Here is a 25,136-nt window from a genome sequence, read left to right on the forward strand (position 1 = left end):
AACAGTCATACTTGGCTTCTGATGAGCTGCCTCCTCTCTGAATGTAGTTCTGTTGCTCTGTGAGGGCAAGGACATTTTCATGTTCATGTTTGAATCGCAGCCTCCACTCACTGTTCTCTGCCATGCTGAGAACCAGGAGGCCTTAAATAAATGTTGAGGATTGGCAAATGAATGAGTCTATGTTGTAATAGTTTAAGGCCCCGTTTAGGGAAACCTGTTTTGATGGAATTCATTTCAGCACTTTTATTAATGTCTTATATTGTAGATACTGAGAGAGGAACAAAGGAAAAAAAGAAAAAGATGTTTTCTTTGCATTTTAAGAGTTTATCTCCTACAACACACTACAGCAAGCTAGCGAAGCCCACAGGGCGGATTGCTATGGATAGGGGTGTGTATGGATTCTGGTGGAAACCCAGAGGAAGCAATGATTAACTTTGACTGGAGCAAAAATGGAAAACTTTTAGAAGGAGGTGATTTTTTATCAGATTTACAGGGACTTATTTTTTGATACTTTAAAAAATCCTTATTTTTGTAACTTGCATGTAATATCTTAGGTGATTAGCTACTTTTTTTAAAAAGGCAAGTACTTGAGATTTCCTATTAGAGTGAGAATGGGAATAGAAAGAGAGTGATTCCGACAAATTGTTTTCCTGCAGTTAGGCAGCCTGGGCCCTTAAGATTTTGTAATCACTGGAAGCCAAGTTATGAGTAACATACCCGAAAATTATATCTTCGTGTTGTTTTCCTGCCTCCATCAGAAACACAACAGATTGCCGAGAAGGGCAGATGCACAAATCTAATGAACCATCTTTCAATCTAAAGAGTGCCCAGGAGGATTCATTAGATAAATAGCAGTGGTGGAGGTGTGTTTTGCAGAGCCTCGCCTCCATGCGCCATGTCTTTGGATTGCTTATTAAATCAAGCATTAGGCACATGTCCTGCTCCCACCCCACCCCACCCAACATGCTTTTTACCCACAGCTAATAAGAATTTCAGAATTTAACTCTAGGCTTTAATTTATCTTGTCATTTTATTGTGCAGAAAGCACTGATTTATATATTGCTGACATTATCTTTGATATTTGCATAACTCTGTATCTTGTGTATATCCCACACTGCCAGGCACACAGTAGGCATTCAGTGGATGTTTGTTCTGTGAATGGAGGACAGATATTTTTTTGGATGAGGCAGTATTACAATATACATTTAGGTTCTGGGGGAAGCAGGTATCCATGATAAAAGCAGCCATGTCTTTAATGATCAGCTTATGAATCACTGTTTTGACTTGGCAGCAAATCATGGGTGACCCAAGTGTCACTGAACTCTGGGTGGGAAGACCTGGACTGCTGTTTCGATTAGGCCATGTACTGTGAGCTTACGCAAGTCGTCTGATCTCTCTCTCACTCCTGTTTTCTCAACTGGTTTAGTTAGGACATTGAGTCAAATCTGCATCCTGATTTTCTCTCTTAAACCCTCTTGATGATCACCTCTCAAGAGAAAACCTCTATTATTATCTTTTCCTCTGGCCACATAAGAAATAACTTGCCCCACCTGAAACTTAGCCTCTTCAGCTAACTTTGCATTCCTATCGCATGTCAAATTTAGCCTTGATTTCTGATCTCATTTGTAAGAATTAAGGAACAGAAATGTGGAAGCTGAGCTCCAGGTATTAGGATTCTGAAAGCTGAGAGATTCTAAATTGTATAACAAATCCTCTGAGTCAATATATCCAAGCATATCTAGTAATTATTAGAATAATAAGGATTACATGCATATGGATTTTTCTTGGCAAAATAATCCCAGGCTGATTTCTATGGCGCATCACTTCCTAAACTTTGTATCTGTCTCTTGCCTGACTCAGGAATGCAAATTAATTTTAGCCATTTGCCTAAATAGCACATAAAAAACCTGTTCATGGGTGAGCCTGGGGACTCAGCAGGCAGAATTCTCACCTACCATGCCAGAGACCTGGGTTCAGTGCAAAAAACCTGCTCACTTACAGCATGCTCTGCAGTCCACAGCATAGCACTCTTTTTCCTTATAACAACTCTGTGAAGTAGGTCCTGTTCTCCTCACTTTACGGGTAAGGAAACTTAACTTGGTGTATGGTTTAAATATAAGATATTAAGCAACTTTCCTAAGCACATGGTAAAGCCAGATTCAGACTAATCTGACTCCAGTGCCCTGGCTCTTAGTTTTTCAGCCCTGCTGCCTGCTTGCGTATATAATGTGCCACAAAGCCAAATATTAATAATGCTTTGAATTTATTGCTGCTGGGATCATTTTAGTTTCATTGGTAGGGAAAATAAAGGTTCTACTTTATTATTGTTAATATCAGTGCTTTATACAGTTCCACTAATGCTTCATGAACACAAGTTCATTTAAAAACTTTTTACCATCTCTGTTGGTTTTCAAGATATCAGCCTGCCCTATTAGTAAACATAAAGTGCTCTCTACTAAATTGAATGAAAACCAGCCATCTCCAATGACAATCAGAAATGATCTCCATTTTCCAAGTTGAAAAAATTAAATCAAAGAGCAGAAAAGTGGTTTAAGCTTTCCTTTGTAACCTTATTTTGTTGCTTAAACCTTCTGCTGAAGGGCCTTCCAGCTGAATTGTTGAGAAGCGCGCTGGGTCGGGCAGAGTTGTGGGTTGTGTGGGGTGATGTGGCCTGGAGCCGCCCGGCGCGCACAGCAGCACTTGGTGAGGAATGTCAGGTGCAAGTTCACAGGGCAGCTGGCCAGGTAAGATATTGGTGGGAACAAAGATTTAAACCTTGTTTCTTCTGTCATGAGAGATCTCAGTGGAAGGATGATACAGCCTCCCCGATTTAGTGTGTTTTGAGGATCTACCATTACTCAGCAAGTTGTAAATATCTCTCAGCTTCATTTTTTCCATGTTGCTTTTAAGTCTCCTTAGCAGCCCTGCAGGGTGATGGATTAAAATACTAAGTAAGAGATAGACCTTCTTGATTCCAGATCTCACCTCTGACACTCAACAGCTGGGAGGGCTCTGAAGAAGTTGCCAGATTTATTAACCCTACGTCCTTGCCTCCCAGCTAAAAGAGGAGGGAAATGCTTCACTTACCCCAAAGATGATAGACACAAGCAGAATCTTGATGAATCTTAAAAAAACCTCCTAATGCAGCTGAACAGACTCCCAAGAAGATGCTGCAAGGGAGAAGAACACTGGCACCGAGCAGCTCCAAGACCACATAAGACAGAGGTTTATGGAAACTCCAGCACAGTCCCAGGGAGGCTGTAGAAAAAATGCAGTTGTGAACCCCTGAATCAGTACTCTCTTCTGCCGTATGCATCCGTCTGTATTCAACCTCAAGAAGTTTCATCTTATTTGAAAAATCACTTCATTTTTCCCAACTGGTTATTCCCCAATTTAAGTCATAATCTTTTGTTTCTGACATCATGGAAAAGGTTAGAGTATCTCCAAGGGACAAAGAAACAGAGGCGATATCATGGCTACAGTTAGTTGTTGAATTGTTTTTCAGAGTTTTCCTTTGAATTGCTAGTAAGCTTAAAAGGGCCTGACTTGCTTTCTGGATGAATTGCCTATCAAAGTAATTTCCTGTGATAAATATCTGTTGGTCCCCTATGTAATACTACTTTAAAGGTAAATAATTTGAAAAAGCATCTGAAACCATATTGACTGGCTTTAGACTGCCCAGACTTAACTGTGGTGCAAAGTACTAACCTCCTAACTACTGTTTAAGGAAAATCCATTTGGTCAACATTATCGTTCAACATATTTTCAGCTCTGTGCAATTTTCAAAATTGATTTTATTCTCCATTGTTTGCTTGCTTGAGGGTGCTTTTATAGTTAGTCTGTGCACTGAGGAAATAACCAATATTTTGTTCTGGTAAAGTTAAATGTAAAGATGCATCTTCTAAGTCTTAACCCCGTAAAACCAACAACGCATTTCTTCCACATGCAGTGACTAGGGGCTTTCAGAAGTGAGGCTCCTGGGCTCCAAGCGTCCCCACCACTCAGAGACCCGCCCGTTGGGGTGAAAGTGCAGGGAGGTGTAAAGTCCTGAGTGCCTGGCCATGGGGGTCTGAAGGGGTTCTGTCCCCAGCCCCTCGTGAAGCCTGATGTCCTGTTTGAGGAATGATTTCCCTTTTGGGACAATTTAAAGTGCATTATTCAAGTGTAAGTCAGCTTTTTGGAGTTGCTGAGCAAACCCACACTGACTTCAGGCATTGTTGATGCTTTCAAGCTCCAGCCAGAAAGCTCCTGTGGAGCAACAGAGGTTTTGGATGTTGAGAGTATTTGACAATGATGGTTTTAGGCATGTTGGGATGTGATTATAATCAGAATTCATTTTTAGACAGCACACTTTTTGTGTCCCATTCTAGCAGATGTAGTCTTCTAGCTATGCCTGTCTGCTGTAAACTTTTATTACCTGAATTCTTTGGATTTTGATTATCCAAGGGAAATTCTTATTCCCAAATTGGCTTCCCTCAATATCTCCTGGAGTTAATGTATCTCAGAGAACGTAAAGTCATTTTCACATTAGCCTAAGCCAACTGTAGGTGAGAAAACTCCCTGGAAAGAACTGGTATCCTGAGTTGAACTCAGACAATGTACATTACCTGGCTTTGCTGGGAATATGTCATAGGAAGAAATTGTTGGGACCAGAGTTTTGCTAAGATTTTAGGGGCCACTCTTTCCTTCTCCCCACTGAGGATGCCTCTTTCAAAGAGTACCTTTTCCACTTACTGGAGCATTTGTTGAAAGATTTTCACAGCCACCACCCTTTTCCATGAAAAGCAGAGGGAGGACTCACACCCATGGATCCAGGTCTCCATCCCACCGACTGATCTGGTCCTTTTTCTTGCCATTACTCCTGTTTTCATAACAGGATCATAAGTCCCTCCACTTACCTTCTGTTTCCATCTCCATCACCAGTGGTGTTGTTTTGGGGGGCATTTTTCACAAAGTTCTAGGATTTGTCACTTTATAAGAATGACCAAATTCAGCAGGAGAACGTGCACATAAGAGTCCCCCACTGCTGTGTAGGTTCTGGGCTCTCTTACGCTGTCTGCTGTGACATTCAGGAACTGCTTTGCCCAGCACCCCTGCCCCACAGGGAGTGCAGTTGCAGTTTGTGCCTCTGCAAGTAGAGGGATGATATGTGAGAGACCAGTTGAAACCACTGTAGTTCGGTCTGCAGATGTATGGGTCTCAGTACCGTGAGCTGTCTCTACCGCAGGCACAACCTGCTTAGTGAGGTACAGACACATTCCTCTTACCCACTGTGCTGGTTTAAAAATATTATGTATCCCAGAAAAGCCATGTTCTTTTAATCCTAATTCAATCTCATGGGGGTAGAGATATACCTATTGTTTGGGTGGGACCTTGTTTCCATGGATATGCGGCCTACCCAATTGTGGGTGTAATCTTTTGATTAGTTGGAGATGTGACTCTGCCCATTCAAGGTGTGTCTTAATTAGTTTACTGGAGTCCTTAAAAGAGCTCATGGATATAGAAAGAGCTCAGAGCCGACGACAGGAAGAGCAGAGAAATGAACCAAGACACAGATGTTTGGAGATGCTAAGCTAAGAGATGAAATCCAGACTTTGCCCCAGAGAAGCTAAGTGAAGACCCACAGATGCTTAGAGAGAAAGCCACTGGAAATCAGAAGCTGAAAGCAGCAAACTGGGAAGAAGGAGCAACTGATGCCAGCCGCATGTCTTCTAAGCAGACAGAGGTGTTCCAGATTCTGGCTGCCTTTCCTCCGAGAAGGTGTGCTCTTGTTGGTGCTTTAATTTGAACATTTTCACAGCCTTAGAATTATAACTTGTAACTTAATAAATCCCCTTTATAAAAGCCAGTCCATTTCTGGTATACTGCATTCCGTAGCTTTAGCAAGCTGAAACACCTATGTTAGAGACATTAGAATGCCGTAAGATAAAATATGGTATGCTTAATACCTGTGCCAGTTTGAAAGAATATATGTACCCTAGATAAGTCATGTTTTAATTCTAATCCTGTTTTGTAAAGGCAGCCATTTCTTCTAATCCTTCTAATTCAGTACTGTATGTTGGAAGCTTTAGTAAGATTATCTCCATGGAGATGTGACTCACTCAAGAGAATGTACACCCATTCCAGGTGGGTCTTGATTTACTTTCCTGGAATCCTGTGAAAGAGGAAGCATTTTGGAGAAAGGTAGAGATTCAGAAAGAGCAAAGAAGAATGACAGAGCTATGAGAAAGCCACAACAGAGAATGTCGCAGAACCATGAAGCAGAGAGTCCACCAGCCAGTGACTTTTGAAGATGAAGAAGGAAAATGCCTCCCAGGGAGCTGGAGAGGAAGCTAGCAGATGATGCTGTGTTCACCATGTGCCCTTCCAGCCAAAAGAGAAACCCTGACCATGTTCACCGTGTGCCTTTTTACTTGAGAGAGAAAACACTGAACTTCATCGGCCTTCTTGAATGAAGGTATCTTTCCCTGGATGCCTTAGATGGGACATTTCTGTAGACTTGGTTTAATTGGGGCAGTTGTATGGCCTAAAAACTGTTAACTTGCAACTTATTAAATTCCCCTTTTTAAAAGCTGTTCCGTTCCATTCTGATATATTGCATTCTGGCAGCTAACAAACTAGAACAATACTGAAATGATGTTAGAGGTGGTGGGGTTTGTTCTTAATGTCAGAAGGTACTTCAGAATTGTGCAGCCTTTTGGTTTGGGCATACTCAGTAAATTCTCTGAGGGGGGTGGGGATGCAGAATGGGGGGCCAGGGACTTCTGGCTGCCCTTCCATCCCCTGCTGTGGCCTGAGCAGTGGGCTTGGGAGGCCACAGTGCATCTTTACCCAGAGCTGGGCACAAATGTGTCTTGCCATGTGATTTAGGTGTACCCTGACAAAGGCAGAAAGTGAGCTGGCCATTTTCTCCTTCTAATTTCTAAGCTAATTGCTGGGGCATTTGTAACTTTTTATGTTAAAAACCTTTGCACAGCTGGCAACTATCAACTAAATGATGGAAGTGGTGAGGAAGACCTTCTTTCCATGAGCTAGTTCCTTCACGTTGTGCCTGGCATAGAGTAGGTGCTCAGTTGCAGCCTCCAAGAAGGCTGGGACCTGTGACCTTTTCTTAGTCAGAGACAGAGTTACACAGAGGTGCAGAGCACAGACTGCAGAGGTTCGCATCCTCCTCTGCCACTTTCTTGCTCTGTTACCTGAAACAAGTCCTTTAGCCTCCTAGCTCCTCAGTGCCCTCGTCAGTAGAAGAGTGGTAACAGTAGCTAACTTGTGGTGGTGGTGGTGTTGGAACTAATGAGTTGATGTAGAGAGGAGTCTTAGGACAGTGCCAGTACCCATCGTTGCTGCACTTCTGATTATTATTGCTGTGACCATTGTCATCATCGGCACCGTCAGCCGTATGCAGCCCCGAGTGGGCTGACTGCCGCCCGCCATCTCTCGCAGGCATTCAGTAAACACTCCTTGAGCCTTTTCACTAGCCCAGTGATGTTAGCCTGGGGTTCCTTATAGCTGCCAGCTCATTCCTGGCCGCAGAAGCAGCTGTTCCCCAACTTGCATTTTCTGGGCTTCTTTTTCTTCTCTAATTTCTGCCACTGGGCAGATAGCTGTCTGTATCAGGTTTCATTCTACTTATAAATATCTCCCAGACCCACTTGCGGCCTTTGCAGTGCCCTAATCAGCAGGATCACAGGACATGTGGCTCAGACAGAACCAGAATTGCAGTTGAGAAATCAGCCTTCATCCTATTCCGACTGGATAGGGTCCCTGTGTTTTATCATCTCTGAAAGAAGAATGCAAAAGGTGGCTTTGGAGCAGATAGCTTGGAGCAAGTAGCTTCAAGGGCACGATCAAGGGGAAATAGAGAATTCTTCCCAGGACAGGCAGTAAAGAGGAGGCGAGCCTTGGCTTGGCCTCACGCTGCATTGATAAACCAGTAAAGCCTTAGCAATGCAGGATTCCTGTTAACTTCTGAGAGCTTGATCTGGTATTAGCTCTAGGTATAAATTGAATGCTCTGGGAAATTTGATTAAAATGTGAAAAGATGTTTTCCTCAGTCATAGAGCTACGAAGACTGTCTAGTATTACACAGAAGATAGGACCAGTTGTCCCTGCTGCTTTAGCCGTCTCTGAAGGAAAGCCATAACCAGCCATGAAGCTTGATCACTGTGTAGCTGAAGCTGCAGTTCTGTCCCGTGCAGGGTAAATTAGTGCCGAGTTGAATGCTGGCTTATTGTCTTCAAGAAGGATGTTAAAGGTCCCTTTATGTAGTAGCCTTTCTGCATTGCTCTAAATATGATTTTTATGTAAGGGAATTACTGGCCCCCTGTTTTTCTGAGAACACCAGATGGCTGACACTGCCACGTTAACTAGGGACTTGTGAGATTTGTGCCAAGCTTATTAGCATTTTCCAGTCTCTTAGAAAACTAAGAAGACCTTCCCCAGAATGCCGCATTTTTTCCTGAAAAGCAGACTTTGCTCTGAAGACCCAGAGCAGGCAGCCCATGTACAACTTTTTTTTTTTTTTTTTACATGGGTCCTCTGGCATGGCAGGCAAGAGCTGAGCCACTGTGGCCCGCCCCCACGTGCAACTTTTATTGATCCATCATTCTCTGGGCAGCAGCTGCTCAGCCTCCTCCAGCCCTGCTCTCTGTAGCTCACCCCATCACAACCAGATTTTCATGTCTGCTTTAAATTGGGGACTGAAACCATGTATCCCCTAGCGGAGTACAGTTCCAGCTCAGAAAGGCTTCATCACAGTGCTGACATGAAAAGACAAACAGAAAACTGACTTGCCATGCTATCCATCCAATAAAAGAACCACCCAAGGGTAAAGGAATAGACATTCATCACATCCCAGCAACTCAGCCGGGCCTGTGTGTTCAAATGCAATATTTCTAGGTGGATTTAGAAAAACTTTCCTTAGCAAAGCCAAGAGAGCTCCTCCTTGACAGCTCGCTTCCCCAGTAGGCCAGCCTGTCTGGATGAGAACAAAGGGAATTCTGCCTGTCTGATTTGGGCCGGAGAGTGGTTTTCTCCTTCCCCAGTGATTTGTGTACCGTTATGGAAGTTGGAATACTTTTTCACAAGTTAAGCAGAACTTCCTCTTCATGTTGCTTGACTTTGCCTTTATCTTTAGTCAAGCTTTGGCTGCGTGGTGGACTTTTGCCCTAGTTCAGCATGAGCAGAATGATAGCACCGGCTTGAAAAGAGACTCAAGAGATGATTCTGGGCTAATTCAGCAGGCTTGTCACCAGAGAATTTATCTGTTATAAAAGGGCATGTGGGTTTTTTACTATGGAATTTCTAGTTTAGCGAACTTGTGCCTGTGTGTATATTACAGCATCTACAATAGCGAAACATCCATAGCCCTTTTGTTAGTATGCCTTGCTTCTTCCAGGCATCTTATTTAAGAAAGTTGTTTTGGTTAATGAAGGTTCTGTGCAAGGGGTGGGAGTGGGATCCTTTGCCAAAGTGTGAACTTAAGAGAGAATATTTCAAGGAAAGTGTGGTTTGGTTTGAACTCCAGCAGGCAGGGAAAATCTACTAGTTAAAACTCAGTCCCTGTGCATCTGGGAATTCCAGTCTTCCCTTATGAGAGTGGAACGTGTTTTTATATTTCTTAGTGAAAAACTAGGGAGTAGACTGCTAAATTTCTTGAGTTCTGCCAAATCAAATTGAGCTGGCATCTAGACATAGTTATAAGTTAATGAGTTCTTCAGGGGTTACTGCAATGTGCATTGTGGCAATTCCTATAATTAAAGGTGAACATGGTGTAATAAAGAATGAGAGCTCATATGGGATTCAAAACAGAAACCTGGTGGTGGGAGGCGTTAATTCCGCCCACCCACATTCCCCCAAGCCCAGCTCTGACTTAGGCTGCAGCTTTGGAGTGAAAGGAGAACACTGTGGCCTGTCTCAGGGAGCTCACAGTCCAGCGTGGGAGAAGCAGTCAGGTCTTCATCACACAAGTATCCTGGTGAGCCGGCCCAGCTGGTCCTTTGCAGAGGACTAGGAGCAGGACGAGAGGCCGGATCAGCTGGGCCGAGCAGCCCGTCAGGCCTGGAGACCACTCACCACCTCGGCAGCAAGGACCATGTGTGCCGTGCCCCTCCTCCTGTAAAAGCAGACGTCACCACCCTTCCTGTCTACCTCTTGGGACGATGTGACGACAAGCGCAGTTGCAACCCACTTTTGAGTTTTCAGAAGTAGAATATTCTGTTTGTTGCATCTTGATCTGCTTGCTTTCTCGTTTTCCTAGTCTACCAAACACTAGGATTTCGAGCAGAAGGATCCAGGTTGGAAGTGGCCAGGGTGAGACTGAGAAGACCAGACGAGGCGTTTGGCCATCCCTGGTGCTCAGAGTAGGGCTCTCTAAAGTACATTCACTCCTCTGAGAAAATGCCATTTAAATGCTTGTAGTAGGAGAAGTGGAGTATTTGTTGTTTACCGAAAGTGATCTGAATTTTCTAGTGACATCTCAGCATTTAGCAGAGAAACAGTGGATGTCTCAGTAGAGGCAAAGGGTGACAGTTTCAGACTTGCTTTCAGAATGCTGAGCTCTTGTTTTGGGGGAAGCTTTATATAATAATTTTGTTTGTTTGTTTTAACAGAATGAAGTTGGCCTACTAGAGTTCTTCCAAAATGTCATAAAAGAAACTAGGGCAGAACCAAAAAAGGTGACTAGTTGGGTCCTCAATACTTTTCTGGGTTATTTAAAGCAACAGAACCTTGCCGTCAGTGAGAGGTGAGTAAGATTTGGGGGTTTCTTTTTTTCTGTTATTTTGAACTCTGTATCCAGAATCAGTTAATATAGGGCACACCCAGTTTTTTACTATCCCTTTTCCACCTCAGGATATCCTGACAAAACAACCATCCCTTGTGAATTCCAAATTCTAAAGATTTCCTCTTTCCATATTCTAAAGATAAATGAATAGAAAACTCATTCATTTATTTAAATCTCTGACTGTACATTGTGTCCTTCATACTGTGCTGAGGACTAGGGGGGGCAGGAAGAGAAATAAGACAAGTTTATGCATTTGTGGGAGATGTGGACCAACAAAGAAACAGACCACACCTCCGTGTGACCTTGTCATGCTGGAGCCATGCATGGATGTCACACAAAGGAACCTGAGCTGAGACCAGGGAAATCAAGCAGTGTTTCCCTCAGAAGGTGACACTTGAACCAGACCTGAAGCCCTTGTGGGAGTGGGCAGGTGGTGGGAGGGCAGGGGCAATCCAGATAAAGGAAGCAGGACTCGGAGACTGGTGGGAGTGGAAGGCTCAGGAATCTAGAAACTCCAGGGTGGTCAGGTGGGCTGGCACTAATGAGGGGAGAAAGCTAGACTGATGCCCAGGAGCCACCGGAAGGCCTTGTATGCCTTTGTCAAAAGCCTTTGGAAGCCATAGGTCACACTCTTGTTTCAGTTGGGGGAAATGGGGAGAAAGAAGAGACTTGAGGCAGGGACACCAGCTGGGAGCCTCTTGCAGGAGTGTTAAACTGGCCCAGCCAGCAGGGCTGAAAGAAGTGGACCGAGGTGAGGGTACCTGGCCTCCCACCAGAGGACTTCCTGATGCTCGGGTGGCAGGGTGAAATGGAGGGCCATGCTTTTTCATCTAGTAGGAGGTAAAGGAAGAGGAATAAGTTTAGAGGGAAGTGGTGGAAGGATGAGGTTATATTCCATTTTGGCCATGCTGGGTTGAAGCTGCCTGTAGGCCAGGCTTCCTCCTCACGGGGACAGCCGGGAGGCAGTCAGTGTGTGGATGTGTAGCTTCCAAGAGGTACCTGGGAGTTAGAAATTAGAGAGTTTCCATTTGCTCCTTACTCAGCACATGTTTATCCAGACTTTGCTCTGTGCTGAGCACTGGGGATGCAGTCAACAAGGCAGACATAGTGCCTGCTCCCAGAGAGCTGACAGTTTAGAAGCTGATGGTTAGAAAGCAGGGAGAGAGGTGTTCTGAGAAGGGGGAGAAAGAGCAGCCAAGCTAAGACCTGAGTGGAGCCTGAGAAGGGTTAATCAGGTGAAGGACGAAGGGGGAGAGTTTTCCAGGCATAGGAACAGCTCATGTAAAACTCGAGGACAGACTGGAGTGGTGGGAGTGGATGGGAACTGGGAGGGAGGTTACAGGGTGATACATGGCTGAGGAGGGAGGTTGAGGCTCTCTAGCCCTTAACTAAGAAGTATGGGTCAAGAAGAAGTAAACTGAGAAGAAATGGCAGAGAAATAGGAGGAAGTAGTATCCCAGAAGCCAAAGGAAAGGAGTTTCAAAGAGGAAAAAAAAGCAGCAGCAGTTTCAGTCGTGGGGAATGGAGGAGAAAGACTTCTTTAGGGTCACAGAGGTGGTTGAGGGCCCAGTGAAAGCTGGAGGCCCTGTCTGGATGGGCATGTCATCACCTGAGCAGCATCCCACGGCTGCAGAGGGGTGCAGTGAGAAGATGACATCATATTCATATTCAAACAAAAAGTTTGGAAACTGAACGGTACCAGATTTCTGTTAGTTTTGACCTCAGTATAAATACGCATGTGCTTCTGTAGCTCTGTGGGGTCGGTCACTTCCTTACTTGGCTGCTTAGCAGTAGTGACCATGGTTGAGTTTCCCTCTCTGAACCTCAAGTTTCCTCACAGTGAAATGAAAATGACAGTACCTGCTTCAGAGGGCTTTTGAGAGAAAAATTCATAGTGCCTGGCCCAGAGTGAGCCCTCACGTTAGTTCCTGTCTCTTTGTCACGCTGGTATATTAAATATCAAAACAGTGGCTAGTACTGTATGTAAGTGAATATTTCTTAATAAAAATATTTTTTAAAAAAAAACAAAAAACAGTGACTGTCCTTAGTCTAAAGTGGCTGGACTCCTGAACTGGCATCTCCATCTGTTACTTTCTTGTCTTTCACTCAAGTCCTGCCAGGTTCAGCTTCTGCATTCAGAAACTTATCCAACTACTGTTTACACCCAAAATACTGTGGCCATTCAGTGACGGAAATGGAAGAGTTAGCAGAGGACATACAACTCTGCCTGAGCCTTAAAAAAGAGACAGGATACAGTGAGGGCAAGGGCTGGGTGATGCCAGTGGGGAGAGGATGCAAACCAAGAGCTGGGAAAGACAAAGAACCAGCTTGTTTTTGGAACAGGGAAAAGTATAGCTGGTTAGAGCAGAGAGTGGAAAGTGGCAGAGAAGTCAGGTTGGCTGCGTAAGTGGAGCAGAGACGGAATATGGGCTTCTGGAAAGTCACAGAGGAATTCAGCTGTGCATCCAGTGACTAGGTTAGAGCCCCACTCTGCAGTGGGCTTGTCGAGATGAACAGGAGGACGCAGTCCCAGCCCTCAAGAAGCTGTCAGTGCCCTGGGGAGGATTAGGCGTGTGCATCAGTATTATAATTCAAGTCAGAGAGGGCGCTTCTGGCCTTGGAACTACACACAGCGGGAGGAACAGAGAGGGGAGAGATTAACATCAGCAGAAGAATCCAAGAAGGTGGGCGGTTTGGGTTTCCGGAGGAAATATTAATCTCTTAATTATACATGTGTGGTTTCCACCTTGTTGCCTTTGGTTTATAGAATAGCTGAGTTTTGGACTTAGAAGTTTCAGCCCTTTCATTTATCAGAAGAGGAAGCAAACCCTAAGAGATTGGGTGACTTAGTTCAGGTTGCACAAGTGCTGCGACTAAAATCCAAGTCCCCTGTCTTTTGGTCAGTTTCCTTATACATTGGTCTTTAAAATTAGGGATTTGCCTGACGGCCACTTTAGTAGATTCTAAAGGAGTGAGGCTGATAGGACTGTTGAGTGAGCTTGGAGTCCCTGGTCTTTGCCTTCAAAATTCACAAACACTAGAGCTTTGAAGAACCCAAAGGGTATATCTAGTTCTAAGTAAAAATATTCCTGGTATTCCACAACCAGGGTGAAGAGGAAGCTAAGCAGCAGTTCTGTTTTACACTTTATGTAGAACAAGAGCCAAGGAGTCACAACCAAGTTATAGCAGCTCTTTTCCTACACAGTCCAAAGAGCTTTTACCCTCCTTGCGTATCCCAGCCTAAGGTGGAGCAAGCGGTGATTAACCAGCAACCTCAGCCTTCAGAGTGAAGGTTTTCATCTCTTAGAAGAGGTGACTACAGAGCTAGCAATAATCTCAGGGTGAAACCCAGGCCAGGAACATTCTAGAGATCAAATTGGCAGGGGCTGATTTCTCAAATTAGCATTCATCTTTAAGGGCCTCTCTGAGGACTGGCATTTAAAGGATCCAACCGGAAAAGCTCTTGCTGCACATGGCTTTTGAATTATTTTGAGTTTATTGCCTTGAAAGTTGCTTGTTATTGTTAACAGGTTATTCTAAATCACTGTTAGTAACAGGTTTGACTTTGTTAAGAAAATGGAAATTGCAGATTCCCTAGCCAAGCATTTCATGAAATTCCAGGCTAACTAAGGGGAAGCAGTTGCCAAGGCACTGGGTGGCCAGTGTAGTCTTTTGGGCAAAGAAGAGACATGATGGCGAAAGGAAGATTAGTCCGGCAGGGATTCCTGTGGGACAGCATCCATGAATGGGGGCGCAAGGGTCGGAGACTTGTTAGAAATCATTGTAGACATAGTCATGGCGATGTCAGAAACAATGGTATTGGGAACACAGAGGAAGGGAGGGCTCTAATTAATGTTTTGAAAGAAGGAAGATTTGAAGGAGCTTCATTTCCCTTCATCTTCAGACACCCTGGCCTTGGAAGATGGGAGGGGAGAGAGACAAGCACACAAAGCCTCAGCTTTAACCTGAGATGTCACAGTCATCTTTAATGAAACATTCACTATCCAGAAATCTGAAAGCAACAAGTTATACCTTGTGCCTCTGCTATCAGTATGTTCCCCTCTGAGGGTTTATGAAGCTGATGATTGGGGTCTTTGAGGATTGTTGTGGCAGGTGCTAACCCTTGTCATCCCGTCTTCCTGGGGGTTGGGCCCTGGCATAGCTGGAGTGAGTATATGCAGTAGAGCAGATGTTCCCGCTGGTGGGAGGAATTTAGTGCTGCAGGTATTATCGACCTACTGTGTATCAGACACTGTGGGAACAAAAAGGTGATTGAGAAATCCCAGGTGCTGTTAGGTTAGTAGAGGTGCTTTTTGATGTGCATTTATGACTTAACCAGTGAATTAAGGTCACTGGAAGAATTTCTTTAATGAAAAGTATTTTTAGTTACTTTGGGTTCATTTTCTGTCCTCCGCCCCTACCCCCTACCCCCAGTCCTCAGTGTCATCAGCTCATATGGAGTTGAGGACCCTTTTCTATAAATCCAGCCCAATCTCAGTGCTTGTTATGGCTCTGTGCACAGTCTGCTCTCTTAGATAATTGTCAACTGTATTTTCTAGGATTGCAGAACATTCAAACACCTTGAAAAGCTGATTCCTTATTACTCATTAGTAAGGTTGGAGGTTGAAAAAAAGGATATTAGTTTATAGTTTATTTCCCAACCTGCCACCCCTTCCTGTTTTGAACAGATGTTCAAAATACCAGTTTAATTCTCCAAACCTAATTTCCACTAGGAATTACCTTTTCCCCATATATTGGGATAAACAAACATTTTAAGCATGACAGTCTGCTTCAGTGTTTTGTCTGTTTTGAATGAAAACGCTAATGAAGCTTCACTGTACTGAACTGGAGTACATGGTAAGTCGTATCTTATTAGCTTGGACTCTCTCGGCTTGGGATTCCTGGGAATTGGCATGGGGCTAAGCAGCAGTTTCCATTTTATTATCTAAGGGCTGAGAAATTAATAGTGAGTGATGAGAACGGAGACTTAAAAAGAAGGTATTTTCAAGTGGCATTAGCATTTTAGAAACTTTCATTTACACAGACACACTCATGTGCTATTTATAAGCTGTTTCTATTTAAAACTTGTCATCTAATGGCCTCCGATGCACAGCATTGCTTTAGCCTCATTTCTGTATGTCTTTAGAAGTAATCAAACCACATATTTCAAAAGAAGTAGTCCATAATTCAGTCTTATCACTGATCTAGGCATGCACCCCCCTACCCCTCTCCCCAAATGTAAATTAATGATACTTTACTGTGTTGGGTTGCTCCTTGGCCTTTTATATCAGGGCTCCAATTAAGTCATGTCCTAGAAGTATCGAAACAATGTATTCTGTGTCCAGAATGTTGCTGTGAGCCTGCGGAAGAGAACGGAGCAGGTAAAGAGACCACACAGCCTGATGAAGACCTGAGAGCAATTGTGTTCTCTTAAAGAAAATCTCTTACAGCGAAAAGGAATTTATATTTGCACAAATACACTCAGAAAAATGGCCTTGCTAGCTATTTATTTGAAATAGTTTTTTTAGGCTGATCTTTCATAGAAAATATTTAATTACTGGATTTTTCTGGATTTTTTTTTCTTTCCTTGTCATGGTTCATAAATTTTGCAGCCATTTCCTTTTTTTTTTTTTGACTAATTAAACTGGGCAGTTGTCTGTTGCTACAGTTTCTGCCAAACAGCTGTTATTGTTAGGTTTGTAAAATAAAGAAAAAGCACTAGTCAGAACAATTTGTTATATCCCAAAATACAAAATAAATAATGAAAAGGGAGCCCGATCAGCCTGTCATTTTCATTCCTGGGTATGGATTTAATTATTTAAAGCAACCAAGTTGAGTGTTCTGATTCTGAATTACAATAAAGGGACACACTGACAACTCTGTCTTCTCTCCTTTGGGGCTGCTAGTCCTGTCACGCCTTCTGCACTTGCTGAGCTTCTCACCCTGCTGGACAGGAAGGTAATTTCTTCAGCAGCAGCTAAACAGGTATGTCCCATCTTCCCAAAGCTTCGGAATGCTTTGCCATCCCAGTTGGTTGTTACGTGAAACCCACATGTCATTGCTAAGTACATTTTGTAATTGAAGTAGTAAATGTAAGTGATATTCTTATGCTGAAAAGTAGACACATTTTCTTTAGCAAAGATAAAGATGATGCAATTTGCTTCTCATCTTTTCTGACTGGAGAAAATAGCTCATTGTCTGGCTCTGAAAGTTCCCCCAAACATTTGTGTCTGTATAAGGCTGGGCCCTGCAGCTCCTGGTGGCTGCCTGCTGCCTGCAGCATCCCTGGGCCTCGCCCAGCCAGCCCAGGGGGATGTCACTACTGTGTCACATGGTCGCCCTCTGAAAGTGTGTCCTGCACGGAGGAGCTTGAGGTCAGGCCTGCCGCCTATTGGTGGATAGAATTTTACACACACACCCAGTGTGTGTTGAAAACTCAGAAAAATAGCATCATCTGAGGTGTCCTCCACCTCCACCTGCTGGGCCTGGGGGACAGGAAGATTCCTGGAATCTAGAAAATTCTCTCACAAAAAAGTACTTAGAAACATAAAGAATACCACAGCAGCTGTCTGCTCTCAGCCTCAGCTATCCCAGCTGTCAATGCTTCAGCCAGAAATGTAATGTTATTTTAATGGTGCCTTTTGCATTTAATATTTATACACACTGACAGTAGTGGCAGGTTACAAAGTGAGACTTTGGAAAAGCCACTGCTTTTGGCTAATTATGAGCCACCACGGAGTACACACCAGGTTCTTTCTGTGCGGTGAAACTGGGGACACCAGGAACTAATAGAGGCTCTGTTTACCCACCAGCGAGTGATGCTACATTTGGGAAAGTTTTTTGGTTGCTTGGATGTCAGAGGAATACAAATGTTTATGACATTGCTCAACAGTAACAGAAAGATTCGATGGCCTGAGGGCAGAAAAAAATGACACATACATGTAAGAGCAGATGCATTGGAGCATTTGGAGGAGAAAAAAAATCTTTCTCTTCCTTACCCTTCCTGTCCTACCAAAAAAAAAAAAAGCCCTAAAGCAGTGAATAAGGTGGTTCCAGCATGAAGAAACGGAGGGTGCTGTAAAATGCTGACAGGTGGGTTCAGATATAGCAACACTTGGGATTTTGTCAACTTCTGACATATTTAAAGGAGGTGGGGTGAACTGTGGATTCTGTGAAGCTATCAAGCTGCCATGAAAACCTTATCAGGAAGGTGGTGTATGTGTATTGTATAAAGGAGTCTGTCTTACTTATCATTGCCTTGGGGTTTTAGTATTTTACTTTCTAGTTTTTGTTCCCAGCTTTTAAGAAAATCACTTAATTTTCTGGGGAAAGAAATGTCCATTATAAAGAATTTTATAATGAGAATTATTAAGTGTCCATATTCTAACCACCCAGAAATAACTGCCATTAATATTGGGTGAACATCATCCCAGGTTCCATCTAGGCATATACAGTTGGATGGATGGATGGATGGATGGATGGATGGATGGATGGATGGATGGATGGATGGATGGATGGATGGATGGATGGATGGATGGATGATGGACCGATGGACAGATGGGCAGATATAAGGTTAGAGAGAAAAAAATCTTTCAAAAAGAAGCAGTTGTGGTGTACTTTGTTTTTTTAAGTTCCAGAACATTCTCATCACCCCCCAGAGAAACTCTGTACCCATTAGCAGTGACTCCCTGCTCTGCCTTCCTCCAGCCCCTCATAACCCCTAATCTATTTTCTGTCTCTACGGATTTGCCTCTTCTGGGCATTTCATACTACTGGAATCATATAATATATGATCTTTTGTGTCTGGCTTCTTTCACTTAGCATAATTTTTCAAGGTTCATCCATGTTGTAGCCTGTATCAATATTCTATCCCTTTTTATAGCTGAATAATATTCCATTATATGGATATACCACATTTTGTGTGTCCGTCCATCAGTTGGTTGGATATTTGGTGGTTTCTACTTTTGGGATATTATGAATAATGTTGCATGAACTCGTGTGTAAGTTTCTGTGTGGACATGTTTTTGGTTTTCCTAAGACTGGAAATTGCTGGGTCATATGTTAATTCTATGTTTAACCTGTTGAAGAACTGCCAAGCCATTTTCCAAAGCAGCGACATCATCTTACATTCCTACCAGCAGTGGGTTAGGGTTTCAATTTTGCTTCATCCTCACCCATACTTGATAGTGTCTATTTTAATATAGCCATGCTCGTGGTGGGAGGTGGTATCTCATTGTGGTTTGGACTTACATTTTCCCTAATGGCAAATGATGCTGAGCATCTTTTCATGTCTTTTTAGTATGGTGTAGTTTTTTGGAAAAGAAACAGTTTTACACTTAATATTACTTGAATTTAACAGAAAGAATCCAAGTATGCCTTGGGTTTTGAAACCTCTTGCCAGAAGGGGCAAAGCAGAACATAAAGACTCTGAAACCACAGTCTTGTTGTGGGCGTTAACTCTGATGGAAACTGGAAGGGTTCCTCCGGTGGTTAGACGACCAGGGGTGAAGAAGAAAGCTGACTCCTGGGGATGACAGATATGCAGAAAGAATCATCTTGTCCTCATTTGTTCCAATTTGTTATTAATCGGTCTGTCTCTCCTTACCAGATTGCTCGCTGTTTTCACCCCTTACACATTTCACTGCACTTCCTCCCAAGTGATGTAGCAGCGCTTCTGAGATTTACAAGTGTCATCCCCTCAGCACCCTGGGGTGGGTAGGGGAAGAAAAGAGATTGCTGCCATGAAGCAGCCATTTTTCAGCAATGGAAATAGAAATTAAAAGATTATATAACATTGGGAGAAACCTCCTGGTAACTGTAAACAAAGCATCCTTGGTTTCTCACTGGTTCTCTCTATTGGAGTAGCAGGTGGCAGACCCCATCTCCTCCTTCTCCAAGGACAGGGCCAGCTTGGACACACCAGACTCCCACACTGCCAGTCACTGCTAACCTGCAGATTGCATCCCAGTGAACTCCCAGCCTCTGTTACTCGGACGTCATGGGTGTTTTCCAGACTGCTGGCCAAAGGCAAGGCTCAAGTGGAAATCGTGTGGGGCATGTTCCTATGTCCTTTGTGCATCCTGGAAATAGGTGCATATGATCCACTGTCTCCCCCAGTCTGTGCAGATGATGCTACCAGTGAGAATGGGCAGGAAATTGCACTTTAACATGCAAGTGTGCCATTGAACCAACTTTCTGTTGTCTACTTTGGGGTCTGCTTTAAAGAGAAATCACCGGAAGCCCTTTAATGGAGAAAGTATTATACAGATGATGCATTAAAACTGATAAAATGATTTGATGCCTCCCCCCACCTCCACCCCACGCTTTTAGTGCTATAATTCTTTGCACATTTTACTGTGTCCTGGTTCTTCTAGAGGCTTGGGTTGATGTGGTGCCTTTCCAGAAGAACAGTCTTCTGCCACACCTGCTTTTGATAAAAGAGGGGTCTCCCTTCTCTGTGGTCATTGTGGCTCCCTCTCTGAAATCTGATGCAAATAGGTCTGACCTTCCCACTCTGACCGTGATAGGCAGGAACAGGTTGGGGGGCCTGTGTGCTTGCTTTCCTTCCATATTTTCTGAGATACTTTAAAAATAGCTTTAGCTAGAGGAACAGGTGGGTAGCAGTCAAGAGGAGGGGGTGTGGTTCAGTCCCCACGGAATCATGGCTGCGTTTCTGCCCCATCAGTCAGAGCTGGCTCAAGTGGTTGGGGTGGAGTGTTACCCATACTTTGGCCATTTACTAATGCTGAGCATCCACACTCTGCTAGGAACCCCTTTTTGTGTATTCTTGTCTTGGGTAGGCGGCAGCAGGGCCTGGGAGCTGCGCTTCTGGACAGAAACAATCGCGCTTCCCTGGGTGGTGATTAGACACAAAAGCTGAGGATTTATGTTGTAGCACGAGGCTCAGCAACCACAGAAGCCATTCTGAGAGCATCAAGAGAGCCAGGGGAGCACTTGAGTGCCTGGCCTGGCCTCCACGTGTGCTGGCGGCATGTCCGGCTCCCATCAGGGACTCCTCCCCTGCTGGGCTGGCGCCCGGGCCGCGACTGCCGGCCCTCAGTAGGCAGCAGCAGAGGATCGGGCACCTGGAGTCCAACGTGTCAGCCAGGGAGCTGGGCCTGGCTGTAATACCAGTTCACTAATTTGTACAGTTTGTGAAGTTAATAATCTGATGTACTCCAGCTCTAGACGTCAGGAACACACCAGCCAGTGGTTGCCATTTGTTCCTGGAGGCTGCTGAAAAATGTTTTCTAGTGTTACTCTTCTGTGCCTGTCCCACCCCATCTTCACAGGGAGCGTTCTGGCGCTGCGCTCCTTTTCCTTTTGAGTGGTCTCATTGGCATTTGCCTTCCCTCTGGTTGTCACAGTGCACTATTTGGGTTGTTTGGACGCAGGCAAATCCAGCTATGACAAGCCCATCAGATCTCAGCCCTACTGGGCCCCCAGCAAAGGGGGACGCCCTTGTGAGCCTGCTCAGGGTCTGCTCTGTCCTTTCAGTGCACACAGCACCAGGGGCCAGGCTGGGGAAAAGCGCTTGTGTCTGTGAGTGTGAATGTGGCCGGTCAGGGGACTGCCAGGCCCAGGCTGTGAGGAGTGACCATCTACTCCACCTCCTTTAGCTGTGAGAAAAGCTGTGTAGATTCTTTTTTTTTTTTTTTTTATTAATTAACGGAAAAAAAAGAAATTAACCCAACATTTAGAAATCATACCATTCTACATATGCAATCAGTAATTCTTAACATCATCACATAGATGCATGATCATCGTTTCTTAGTACATTTGCATCGGTTTAGAAGAACTAGCAACACAACAGAAAAAGATACAGAATGTTAATATAGAGAAAAAAAATAAAAGTAATAATAATAGTTAAAAAAAAAAAACCTATAGCTCAGATGCAGCTTCATTCAGTGTTTTAACATGATTACTTTACAATTAGGTATTATTGTGCTGTCCATTTTTCAGTTTTTGTATCTAGTCCTGTTGCACAGTCTGTATCCCTTCAGCTCCCATTACCCATTATCTTACCCTGTTTCTAACTCCTGCTGGACTCTGTTACCAATGACATATTCCAAGTTTATTCTCGAATGTCGGTTCACATCAGTGGGACCATACAGTATTTGTCCTTTAGTTTTTGGCTAGACTCACTCAGCATAATGTTCTCTAGGTCCATCCATGTTATTACATGCTTCATAAGTTTATCCTGTCTTAAAGCTGCATAATATTCCATCGTATGTATATACCACAGTTTGTTTAGCCACTCTTCTGTTGATGGAGATTTTGGCTGTTTCCATCTCTTTGCAATTGTAAATAATGCTGCTATAAACATTGGTGTGCAAATGTCCATTTGTGTCTTTGCCCTTAAGTCCTTTGAGTAGATTCCCAGCAATGGTATTGCTGGGTCGTATGGCAATTCTATATTCAGCTTTTTGAGGAACCGCCAAACTGCCTTCCACAGTGGTTGCACCATTTGACATTCCCACCAACAGTGGATAAGTGTGCCTCTTTCACCGCATCCTCTCCAGCACTTGTCATTTTCTGTTTTGTTGATAATGGCCATTCTGGTGGGTGTGAGATGATATCTCATTGTGGTTTTGATTTGCATTTCTCTAATGGCCAGGGACATTGAGCATCTCTTCATGTGCCTTTTGGCCATTTGTATTTCCTCTTCTGGTAGGTGTCTGTTCAAGTCTTTTTCCCATTTTGTAATTGGGTTGGCTGTCTTTTTGTTGTTGAGTTGAACAATCTCTTTATAAATTCTGGATACTAGACCTTTATCTGATATGTCATTTCCAAATATGTCTCCCATTGTGTAGGCTGTCTTTCTGCTTTCTTGATGAAATTCTTTGATACACAAAAGTGTTTAATTTTGAGGAGCTCCCATTTATTTATTTCCTTCTTCAGTGCTCTTGCTTTAGGTTTAAGGTCCATAAAACCGCTTCCAATTGTAAGTTTCATAAGATATCTCCCTACATTTTCCTCTAACTGTTTTATGGTCTTAGACCTAATGTTTAGATCTTTGATCCATTTTGAGTTAACTTTTGTATAGGGTGTGAGATATGGGTCGTCTTTCATTCTTTTGCATATGGATATCCAGTTCTCTAGGCACCATTTATTGAAGAGACTGTTCTGTCCCAGGTGAGTTGGCTTGACTGCCTTATCAAAGATCAAATGTCCATAGATGAGAGGGTCTATATCTGAGCACTCTATTAGATTCCATTGGTCGATATATCTATCTTTATGCCAATACCATGCTGTTTTGACCACTGTGGCTTCATAATATGCCTTAAAGTCAGGCAGCGCGAGACCTCCAGCTTCATTTTTTTTCCTCAAGATGTTTTTAGCAATTCAGGGTACCCTGCCCTTCCAGATAAGTTTGCTTATTGGTTTTTCTATTTCTGAAAAATAAGTTGTTGGGATTTTGATTGGTATTGCATTGAATCTGTAAATCAATTTAGGTAGGATTGACATCTTAACTATATTTAGTCTTCCAATCCATGAACACGGTATGCCCTTCCATCTATTTAGGTCTTCTGTGATTTAACAGTTTTTTGTAGTTTTCTTTATATAGGTTTTTTGTCTCTTTAGTTAAATTTATTCCTAGGTATTTTATTCTTTTAGTTGCAATTGTAAATGGGATTTGTTTCTTGATTTCCCCCTCAGCTTGTTCATTACTAGTGTATAGAAATGCTACAGATTTTTGAATGTTGATCTTGTAACCTGCTACTTTGCTGTACTCATTTATTAGCTCTAGTAGTTTTGTTGTGGATTTTTCCGGGTTTTCGACGTATAGTATCATATCGTCTGCAAACAGTGATAGTTTTACTTCTTCCTTTCCAATTTTGATGCCTTGTATTTCTTTTTCTTGTCTAATTGCTCTGGCTAGAACCTCCAACACAATGTTGAATAATAGTGGTGATAGTGGACATCCTTGTCTTGTTCCTGATCTTAGGGGGAAAGTTTTCAATTTTTCCCCATTGAGGATGATATTAGCTGTGGGTTTTTCATATATTCCCTCTATCATTTTAAGGAAGTTCCCTTGTATTCCTATCTTTTGAAGTGTTTTCAACAGGAAAGGATGTTGAATCTTGTCAAATGCCTTCTCTGCATCAATTGAGATGATCATGTGATTTTTCTGCTTTGATTTGTTGATATGGTGTATTACATTAATTGATTTTCTTATGTTGAACCATCCTTGCATACCTGGGATGAATCCTACTTGGTCATGATGTATAATTCTTTCAATGTGTTGTTGGATACGATTTGCTAGAATTTTATTGAGGATTTTTACATCTATATTCATTAGAGAGATTGGTCTGTAGTTTTCTTTTTTTGTAATATCTTTGCCTGGTTTTGGTATGAGGGTGATGTTGGCTTCATAGAATGAATTAGGTAGTTTTCCCTCCACTTCGATTTTTTTGAAGAGTTTGAGGAGAGTTGGTACTAATTCTTTCTGGAATGTTTGGTAGGCTGTGTAGATTTTTGTGAGCAAGTCCTTGTAGGTGATTTGCTTTTGAGCCAGGGTTTGTAGTTTCTATGGAAGTTCTTCCTGAATGTTGGACATCTTCAACTAGGAACTTATTTAGGAGTCTCTGCAGATGAACAAAATACATACTGGAAGGAGTCTAAATATTTACCAGCAGGGAATAATTCAGTTAAATTATGATAAATACACTTGATGGCTATTAGATTTTTTTATTAATTTAAAAATTATTTAATAAGTGGAAAAAATAAGATGCAAATCATATATACACTATGATCACGGCTAAGTTTAAAAAGAAAAGAAAAGGGTACACAGCTGGTTCGGTCGTAGGATGTGGGAGACCCAGGTTCATTTCCAAGCCCATGCACGAAAAAAGGAAAAGATGGGGAGGAAAAACAACAAAATATTAACATTGGTTATCTTGAGGGGATGGGAATACTGAAGATTTATTTTTACCTTCTCCATATTTCCTTATTTTTACAGTGAACATATATTAACATTTTATGATTGAAAACAGTTAAGCCAGGAAAATTAAATATATGAGGGAAGGAAGCAGAGAAACTTTTCAGATCTGCTAATGGGGCTTCAGATTTGCTTATGGGGAAGCTCCCTGAGTATAAACCTCCCTAAACACTGTTCAGTTCAACTGTTCATGTGCTGCTGTCACTCCGTTAATAAGTGTGTTGAGAGTGATACTGGACAAAGGCAGTGGCGTCTCTGCCTGATGCTCTCAAATGACCAGTTCCTGAGACACAGGATTGTCCAGGGTTGCAGACAGAGAAAGAGTTTACTGCTAGGTATGAAGCAGGAGATCGGATTGGCTTACTGGCCTAAAAATCTGTCTCCCCAAACTGCAGTAATTTTGACAGTTTT

At 43.0% G+C, this 25,136-nt stretch overlaps 2 protein-coding genes across 4 annotated transcripts in view; one reads left to right on the top strand and one right to left on the bottom strand.

The window, feature by feature from the left end:
• Nucleotides 1–25,136, top strand: part of GATB (glutamyl-tRNA amidotransferase subunit B) — a 101,493-nt gene that overhangs the window by 70,469 nt on the left and 5,888 nt on the right. For all 3 annotated transcript variants that reach the window (XM_077139817.1, XM_077139818.1, XM_077139816.1), the window contains 2 exons: nucleotides 10,611–10,744; nucleotides 16,690–16,768. In XM_077139817.1, coding sequence (XP_076995932.1) covers nucleotides 10,611–10,744; nucleotides 16,690–16,768 — 213 coding nt within the window. The remainder of the gene's footprint in view (nucleotides 1–10,610; nucleotides 10,745–16,689; nucleotides 16,769–25,136) is intronic.
• Nucleotides 14,584–25,136, bottom strand: part of FHIP1A (FHF complex subunit HOOK interacting protein 1A) — a 354,626-nt gene continuing 344,073 nt past the window's right edge. The window contains exons 16-17 of the mRNA XM_077139811.1: nucleotides 16,042–16,143; nucleotides 14,584–15,035 (exon numbers count right to left, since the gene is read on the bottom strand). Of these exons, the coding sequence (XP_076995926.1) occupies nucleotides 16,088–16,143 (56 nt within the window). The 3' untranslated portion in view covers nucleotides 14,584–15,035; nucleotides 16,042–16,087. The remainder of the gene's footprint in view (nucleotides 15,036–16,041; nucleotides 16,144–25,136) is intronic.

The sequence above is a fragment of the Tamandua tetradactyla genome, chromosome 22 (genome assembly GCF_023851605.1).
Source record: "Tamandua tetradactyla isolate mTamTet1 chromosome 22, mTamTet1.pri, whole genome shotgun sequence".
NCBI lineage: Eukaryota > Metazoa > Chordata > Mammalia > Pilosa > Myrmecophagidae > Tamandua > Tamandua tetradactyla.